The sequence below is a fragment of the Plutella xylostella genome, chromosome 10, assembly GCF_932276165.1.
Source record: "Plutella xylostella chromosome 10, ilPluXylo3.1, whole genome shotgun sequence".
In the NCBI taxonomy this organism is placed as follows: domain Eukaryota; kingdom Metazoa; phylum Arthropoda; class Insecta; order Lepidoptera; family Plutellidae; genus Plutella; species Plutella xylostella.
Window position 1 is genome coordinate 3,094 of NC_063990.1, and position 9,895 is coordinate 12,988.

Here is a 9,895-nt window from a genome sequence, read left to right on the forward strand (position 1 = left end):
TAACCCTCCAGCCCTGGACACGGGGCTCCAGTGCGGGGCTCGCGAACGTGACATCCACAATGGAACCCCCATTGTGACGGACACAAGTCCATTCTGACCCCCGGTTGAGAACAGAAAGTCCCACCTGGGCAAGCCAATCCTCCATAGGCTCAGCACGCTCATTGCGTACCGGGGATCCCCACGCCTCTGATTTCCCGTTCAGGTCTCCTGCCACAATGACTGGGTATGGTCGACTTTGCAGAACCAGTGATCCAAGCTCCGCGAGGAAATGTTCAACGTCCGCCACATTCCTGTTGGGCGAGAAATAGCATCCAATGATCACTATTCCGCCCAACAGTGCCGCCACGCATCCCCTTCCCTTTGTTACCTTTTCAAAAGGAGGGGAGCCAACGGCACCCCGCGATACTAGGGCCACCGTTCCATCCCGGTCCGAGACCCAGTCTGGAGGCACATAGTATGGCTCGGACACCACCGCCAAGTGTATCAGCCACTGCGCCATGCTCTGGTACAGTAAGTCCTGAGCGCTTTCACAGTGGTTGATATTCGCCTGGAGAACTCTGAGGGCCATCTAGCTGGACATTGTTTCTTCCACCGCCGCTGCAGCTTCAGTATTAGCCGAGGCACTGGTAGGCAGCGGTTGTGTGGCCGCCAAGGTCTTCTTCCGCTGTTTCTTCGAGGGAGGAACGCAGGCTTTGCCACCCACCCTGTGGTTGGCCGGTTTACCGGCGGCACTGCATATGGAGCAGTGAGGGTCGGCATTGCAGGTGCTGGCCTTGTGGCCAGGCTGCCCACAGCGGTAGCAAGTGTTACTGCGGTCCACCTCCGACTGGCAACAGACGCCAACGTGTCCTGCCTCAAGGCAACGGTAGCACCGCATTGTCTTCGGTGGCTGCAGTTTTACCGAGGTTGACGTCCAACCAATCCTGAGGTGTTTAGCCTTGTTGATTTTTTGAGCAGCAGCGACGGGACAGCTAGCCCACACACTGCCCGTGGTAGAAGGTCCCATACGTAACTCTCCTACTTTTATTTGCTCTTTAGGGCATCCTCCGACAAGGGCAATTGCCTCAACCACCTCTTCCTAGGTTGAAGAGTCATCCAGACCGTATATGCGCAGACTCGCACACTTTGTGGGCCTAGACACTTTTACAGTCTCGGATCCTATCACTTTTTCGATCTCTGCTGCCAAAGCGTCGGCAGCGGGCTTGCTTGAAATTCCCGGAATTTCAAGGATGCGGGAGTAGGATATTATTGGGCATTCTATTCCACCATGCATTCGTTTGAGCTCACTTCTCACCGCGCCGACGGCGGCGCGTCTCGTCGTTCGCCCAATCGAATGCAAGGTGTAATAGAACACCCAATAACATCGGAGTGTAACCGTCTTGGTCCAACCGATGAACGAAAATTACTTGCACTTAAAAAACGATGATATGGTTTTACAAAGAAATTAAAAAACAGGTTAATGAAAAATAAAAACAGGCTAGGTACTCACCAAAAAAACCAACGAGCAAAAACATTTAAGCACAACACACCATAACATTAGTTAAAGGATTCCCAAGTTATACCGACTCTTGTATATCAAAAAGATAGATTGAATAACCATAATTAAAGATACAACAGCACATATTATTATTCACGGTATTATTGAGATGTCTTTTTCGCTTCTTCGATGACATAAAATATTTTTTAGGGTAAAGTATACTTGTATTATTTATATTTTGTCCAATTACATTATATTTCGTGACCAGATTGGCGTCTCCCACTCTAACATGTTTCAGTCTTACAAATAAATCTGGTGTCAGTTTGACTTCTCGTGATGATTTTTCAGACAATGACACAAAACATAGAATTTTCGACTTTATAATATTTTGCGATCAGATTGACGTCTCCCACTGTTAGAAAGATTCAACACCACAAATATCTTTGCGATCAGATTGACGTCTCGTGTTGGTCTCTCATGTTAACAGTGACACAAAAAATTACAGTTCGTCTCAATTCAATTTTGTGGTCAGATTAACGTCTCCCATTGTAAGAAAGATTCAACACCCCAAATTTAATTTGCAAACTCGTTAGAGTGACACAAAATTTACAATGAGTTATTTTATTGGCAAAACTAAGAAATACTCGTATTTTTACCTGTATTATATTTCATGTAGTAGAAACACTGAGAACACCTTATGTTCCCGCAAAAAATATGTGATCAGATTGACGTCTCCTGTATATCTTTTATTACAGCAAATACAGAACATTTTACAGAATTATGAAACTTTAACTACATCCTCTTTGGGTATCCTTTATTAAGATTATTTTAATTTAATTTACTGCATAATAACAACTTCACTGACACTTTGATTAGAACGGTATTATGACTGACTATGTATGCGGTGTAGGTAACCGACAGGGGTTAGTAATCAGTGGTTCATAATTGCAACTTCAAGGAGTTATTATTAATTTATTCCAAGCATAATTATACCCTGCACACACCAAATAGTATAAGTTGTACTGTCTCGTTCCTGACTTTATATTTGGTTTTCATTTATTTATTGCTCAAAGTAATTATCTGTGACCCAGACCTGACGCAGACAAAACTTCTCAGTTTTTTGTAATTGTTAACGCCGACGGCAACATCCTGTAGCTGACCAGAGGTGCGGCAGCGGAGCGCGGGGAGGGCCCTGCGCCCGCGCCCCGCCACTCACACGCAAGCACCGGCAGAACCGATCGTAGCCACCGCGCAAGCAAGACGCGTACTTAATTACCTGCCTAACTACTCAAAAATACGACTGTAACTTTAATCAATAATATAAAGTTTAAAAGGTGCATAAAATCTTTAATTTCTCATTATCATTATTAACAAAACTGGCGACCGTACTTTCGAAGATCTGCAACGCATTATCCAGCCATCGAGAACATTCGAGAACAATCTAAAATTCCTGAGGCGACCGACGCGGAGCGTGCCCCGCGGAGCCCCCGGACCGGAGCCCGAGTTTGCTGATCGCCGGCCGTGTTCCATGGAAGTGCAAGGGGAGTTTCCTTATTCCTATTCCTCTTTAATTTGTGTATAAGTTGTGCGAAACTCTGAGAATAAAATTACCATTTCTTTATAACCAGACTTCCTCTAGGTAAGAAAATATTTTCTTGTTTTGCGCTTGTCAGGCTTACATATGCGTGTAATTTGATGTTAGCTTGCATTCCTTATCTCATGAGCATAATGATTGTGCAATAAGATGCTTTCTTAACATATAAGTTATCTTATCAGTGATTAATTTAACATCGGCGTATCGACATAAATTCCGATACATACCTACCTACTTTATATCGTCAAATTAACGCTTATTTCATTGCATTTTCAAATTATACGCAAAATAATATTGTTCCTTAGACCCTTCTAACAAATTTTCATAACAAATAAAATAGTTAGAATCATAATTGACTTAAAAAATACGCTCTCAAAGTTCTCATTATTTCATTAGTTGCTACTGCGGTTCAATTCATTAAAAATAAAGTAATTCCAGCTTACTTTACTTAGCCTTAACTTTGCTAAGCTGCTAGTAGATATATTTTCCCTAAATAAGCAACAGTGATTATTAGTTAGTCACATAGAATTTGCCGAAACAATTCCAGGCGCCACGAGTTCCGTGTGACCTTCAACGGCAGAGGTCACCCGGCGGCCGGCAGGCTGTTGTTAGCCTACCGCTGCGCTCGCTCCGTGGCACTCGCCGGGTTTCTTCGAAGACTTGATCGCAGGAGTTCTTCAATAACCTACAAAGTGGTTTGATGCACATTTACCTACTTAGTCTAATTGATTGAACGTGCCCTTCGATAATGTTTTCCTCTAGTGATAAGAAGTCCGAGCCTTCCTCTGGAAATGAAGCGAATTCAGGCGTAAATATTAATAACTTACAACTTAAAGACTTGAATACTTTAAGAGGTACAAAAAAGGGAGCATTAACTAAATTTCGTAATTATGTGATGCCTTTATCTACGTGTACCGTAGAAACAATTACAAGTTTACAGATCAAAGAATTAACTATTCGCTTAACAAAAATAGAAAATTTATTCTTTGAATTTGATAACATTCAAACTAGGATTGAACTTTTGTGTGATGATGAGCAACAATATCTTGAAAGGGAATTATTTGAATCCCAATATTACAGCACAGTTTCCATTGCTCAAGAAATAATTGAAAATTATTCGAAATTTAACGAAAATAAAAATGAAAATCACGGTTCCAACAAATCAACTTGTTCCGCCGCTTGTAGTGGGCAATTTAATAATGTAAAACTACCCACAATTAATTTACCCAAATTCGATGGCAATTACCTTACGTGGTTAGAATACAGGGATACCTTTGACTCTTTAATTAATTCAAATGAGTCTATCTCAAACATAAATAAATTTCACTACTTAAGGGCATCTTTAGAAGGAAACGCGGCAGTTGTGATTAAATCTATTGAGTTTACCTCTCAGAATTACAATGTAGCTTGGGAACTTTTGTGCGAACGGTTCGATAACAAAAAAATATTAATAAATAATCACCTAAAGGCAATATTTAATTTCGAACCAATTGCTCGTGAATCGCATAAGGCGCTTAGATTTATGATTGATCACATCACAAAAAATTTACGATCTCTTCAAAGCCTCGATTTACCTACAGATAGCTGGGACGTCTTAATAATTTATTTAATGTCAACAAAAATTGATCCTGTGACTTTAAGAAAGTGGGAAGAGTCAAAGAACAGTCATACAGACTTACCTACTTTAAAAGAATTCCTGAATTTTTTGCGCAATCGAGCAGATGTTCTTGAGACGATGTTAGTTAGCAAAGGTGAACAGAAAACTTCGTTCACATTTCATAAAGAACAAAAAAGACATGAACATTATCATAAAGATTCACATCAACAAAAGAGCAAAAGTTTTGTAGCTTCTAGCAATGAAAAACATAGCCAGCCATCATGCCCGTGTTGTAATGATAAACATCGAATAGTTGAATGTAACAAGTTTCATAATTTATCTCCGGAAGGTAGGTCAAACGAAGTCGTAAAACATAACCTTTGTTCGAACTGCTTACGGAGAGGTCACAATGCTACTGAGTGTCGACTGAGTGGCACTTGTAGGATCTGCAAACAAAAACATAATACTTTATTACATAGATCGGATAATAATAACGTTAGTAACACAGTCTTAAACTCCTTACCTGTGTCACTATCAGCACAAACTCCAAGCCAAGTCCTATTAGGTACAGCCTTAATTAAAGTTGTCAATCCTGAAACAAAAAATACTTACGTTGCTCGTGCCTTACTCGATGCGGGCAGCCAATCTTCATTCATCACCTCGAACCTGAAACATAAAATGGGTTTAGTAGGTAAAAACATAAATACAAATGTAACGGGCATAAACAATGCGCCAATATTTTTGTCAGAAAGCTGTGAATTGAGTATTGAATCATTAGTTAACCCGTTCAGTACTTACCTTAAATGTTTAGTGATGCCTCAAATTACCGGTCACATACCTAACGTTCCTGTAGACGTCACACAGCTTAACTTACCTGAACATATACAGCTGGCCGATCCTAATTTTTATCAGCCATGTGAAGTTGACCTTCTTTTAGGTGCAGAAGTGTTCTATGAGCTCATGTCACCTAAACAAATCAAGTCGAGGCCTGGTATGCCTATCCTTCAAGAATCCAAGTTAGGCTGGATTGTGGTAGGACCCCTCAGTCTTAATAATTGTAACCTGAAACATAATGGTACTCAAAACAAGATTCATTGTAACTTTACAAAAGAAATTCATGAAAACTTAACGAAGTTTTGGGCTCTTGAAGAAGTTCAAAGTCAAAGTCAAAGTCAAAGTCAAAGTCAAAGTCAAAGTCAAAATTTTTTATTCATCGTACAAATATAAAATTTTCTGATGAACGTCAATTTTTACAAATTACTCTCCGTTCGGATAAGGGGGGGCTCTTTCTGTCTAAGGAGAAGAACGGAGGCAAGAAACTCCTGAGCCATCTTTTCAAAAAAAGACTTAAAACTAGTTGGTATACAATACATATAAGCTTAATAATAATTATTATAATAATATGAGCAGAGCTAACTACTTATCACAGCCATGCATTAACGTCCTCTAAGTAATCATCAATTTTATAATAAGCTTTTTTACTGAGTTTCTCTTTAATGTAACACTTAAACTTATTCTCTGGCATTTGAGCAACTTCTGTTGGAAGCTTATTATAAAATCTAATACAGTACCCTAAAAACGATTTATTAACTTTCGCCAGACGCATCGCTGGAAAAGCCAGCTTATGCTTGTTCCTAGTATTAATGTCATGATTACTGCCAATTGTATCAAAAGTGGAAATATTCTTTCGTACATACATTAAATTGGCAAAAATGAACTGACATGGAACTGTAAGGATGTTAATTTCTTTAAATAGTTCTCTCAATGAATCCCTGGAACCAAGTTTGTATATAGAGCGGATGGCTCTTTTCTGTAATACAAATATAGTTTCAATATCAGCGGCTCTACCCCAAAGCAAAATGCCATACGACAATAAGCTGTGGAAATAACTAAAGTAAACTAATCTGGCGGTTTCAACGTCGGTCAGTTGTCTAATTTTCCGTACAGCAAAAGCTGCGGAGCTCAACCTTCCAGCCAATTTGGCAATGTGAGGTCCCCACTGCAACTTTGAATCTATAGTCATACCAAGAAAGACAGTATCATTAACTAGGTCCAATTTATTCCCATCTAGAATAATGTTAGTATCGCATTGTCTAACATTCGGCAGTGTAAATTTAATACATTTCGTTTTCTTAGAATTCAATAAAAGATTATTTACGGTAAACCAATCGTGTATGTCAGATAGAATAGAATTAATTTCATAAAAATTATTTTCACTTCTTTTAACTTTAAAAAGCAAAGAAGTATCGTCAGCAAATAAAACTATATTAGTCAATTTTTCAACCATAAAAGGCAAGTCATTAATATAAATGAGGAATAAAAATGGTCCTAGAATAGATCCTTGAGGGACGCCTATCTTTACATGAGCCCCCTGTGATTTAGTATTGTTAATATCGACCCTTTGTTGCCTCTTGTCTAAATATGAAGCTATCAAATCTAAAGCCTTTCCTCCTATTCCATAGTATCTCAGTTTCGAAATTAAAGTCTGATGGTCTACACAATCAAACGCCTTCGACAGATCACAGAAGACTCCAATAGCATCGTGATGGTCTTCCCAGGCGTCAAATATGTGCTTAATTAACGCAGTACCGGCATCGGTTGTTGATTTGCCTTTTGTAAAACCATACTGCTGGCTATGAAACAATCGAGCTTCATTGAAATGCAAAAGCATCTGATTGAGTATGACCCTCTCAAATATTTTACTCAAAACTGGAAGAACCGAGACAGGTCTGAAATTTGCAGGGTCCTCCATATCCCCACTCTTGAACAGAGGTATAATTTTACTCAATTTCATAAGATCTGGGAACACACCTTCAGCGATACATTTATTAAAAATGTTAGCCAAAATTGGGGCGATTTTATTAATAATAGAAAGAAAAAATTTAACTGACATTCCCCACAAGTCTTCAGTTTTCTTCATATTTAAGGACTTAAATGTTTTTATAATAGTTAATGTATTAATATATCTGAATTTAAATTCCTTATCGGTTGAAGGTGCGTTCTCCTTCATCAGGGTTTCAGCTAATGTAGCTGAAGAATCTAGGTTGCAAGTAGTTTCTAAAGGAATGTTCGTAAAAAACTCTTCAAAGACTCTCGCCACCTCGTCATTTGATGTTATTATGTCATTGCCTACCTTTAAAGATAAATTAGTCTCGCGTGTTCGATTCTTCCCCGTTTCGTTATTAATAATATTCCAAATGGCCTTAGATTTGTTAGCCGAGTCTTTAATCTTGTTATTAATAAAAATTGTCTTCGCACAGTGACAGACACATTTGTACATTTTGCTATATTTCTTCACATAAGATTGAAAGTCAGGGCGGAGTATGAATGTTTTCATCTCATACAGATCATATAATGTCGCCCTGCTTTTGCGAATACCATCTGTAGCCCAGTCACAAAATTTAATTTTATTGTCTATCAAAACTTCCTTCGTTTCAAAATTACTCTCAAACTCATCAGCTATTATCTTAAATAAGTTAGTATACATCTCATTAGAATTGCAATCTACTTTAACCTTCGGAAGTTTTTCGTCTAGTTTCTTCAAGTAATTGTCAATTTTCTTTGTAGTAATCGGTCTGCATCTCACCTTAGTTTTATTTGTCTTGTCAGTGTTTACTAAGGTAATGGTCTGCCCACTGTGGTCTGACCTCAGACAATTTATCACACTACTGTCTTTAAACTCACAGTTACAGAATATGTTATCTAGACAAGTGGCCGACGTTAATGTAATTCTAGTAGGTTCCAGAAAGACATTAAAAAGATTAAATGATTTAAAAAGCAACAGTAATTTCGACCTATTAGGAGAGTCACCTAATAGGTCAACATTAAAGTCACCACACACTATTACTTCCTTTTTACTATTGGAAGCTAACCTTAGAACATCCTCCATGACAGTCTCAAAGGTAATGAAATCACCAGTAGGTGGCCTGTAGGTACATACTATTATATACTTGTTTAGCTCTGCACATGAAATTTCTATATGGTGTTTAACAGAAAGAGCAACTATGTCCTTTCGTTCTTTACATTTACAATTTTCTTTAAGAAATATAAGTGACCCGCCATGCTCGTTGCACTTTCTGTTAAAACAGCTTATAAGTTTGTAATTTTTCAATTGGAACATCATTTTATTCTCGTCTAACCAATGTTCTGTGATACATAAACAATCAATGTTAAATTTTTCCGAAAATAGTTCTATTTCTAACAATTTAGAAGAAAGACTCTGAATATTCTGATGTACTAATTTAAATTCATTCTTAAATGTCTTGTCCTTTAATAGTTTTGAGCCGAGAGAGCAGTGAACTGAATCAATCTTTATATCAACGCTATGATGCTCTCCCGTTGTCTGAGAATCTAATTTAAATCTACTGTACTATTACTATTATCAGTATTACTACTGACGGTGTCAATAGGGACACAAGTTTTCTTCGTTATAATGCTTATAACTGAGTTAATAAGATGAGCTACTTCTGTAGCTAGACGTCGTTTCTGATTTGAGGACAAAAATAAACTGTTCCAAGTCAACTTAAAATTATCTACGTACAAATTAGTATCAAAGAAATTGATACAATCAGATTTACAACATGCATTGTACATTGTTTTATTGAGGCTACATGTCATATAATTGCATTTGTCAGGCAGTGTGCATGAGTAAGGAAATGCACAAACAAATACATGTTTTGTAGGAAGGCCTTCTAATATAGCAAAACTTCTATGTATGTCAGACTTTGACACCCCTAAACTATTTCCCACCATAATAAATATAGTTGTTTTGTCAGTGTGTGACCTCTCTGAAATCAATTCAACTATTTGTCCGAATGTAAGTTCTGGGTAACAATAATTAACAACTTTTCCATTTACATGATTACCCAACATGTGCCCGAAATCCTTGCCAAGCCTATCGGAATATATAACTGTGCTGTAATCCTCGCTTGAATTGCTACTACTTGTAGTAAGCCTTGTCAAGGAAGTGGGTGACATCTTAGGTAGCTGCTTATTACCTACTATTCTACTAGCTGCCTGAGCATAGGTGGGTTTCCTATGAAATTTCTTAGTGGAGGCCTGAAAAACATCTGCTGCCGCCGATCCGCTCTGGATGACCTCTGAGGATGGCGCGGCCGTCGGGAGGCTGGTGGTGGCCGCCAGGAGTCTGGTGGTGGCCCTCGGGAGAATGGTGGTGGTCCCCGAGAGTCCGGTGGTGGTCCTCGAGAGACCAGTGGTGAGTCCAGTG

General features: G+C 38.7%; 1 protein-coding gene across 1 annotated transcript; it reads left to right on the forward strand.

Annotated features, from left to right (window-relative positions):
* The first annotated feature begins 3,122 nt into the window (after positions 1 to 3,122).
* LOC125489097 lies at positions 3,123 to 9,319 on the forward strand. The gene is made up of 2 exons (XM_048623726.1): positions 3,123 to 5,839; positions 9,303 to 9,319. The coding sequence occupies exons 1-2, from the start codon at positions 3,820 to 3,822 to the stop codon at positions 9,317 to 9,319; spliced, it is 2,037 nt and encodes a 678-aa protein (XP_048479683.1). The 5' UTR covers positions 3,123 to 3,819.
* The last annotated feature ends 576 nt before the right edge of the window (positions 9,320 to 9,895 follow it).

Bases quoted from the DNA above. Each gene is read 5' to 3' on its own strand.
- LOC125489097 (XM_048623726.1), top strand. From the start codon at position 3,820: ATGTTTTCCTCTAGTGATAAGAAGTCCGAGCCTTCCTCTGGAAATGAA.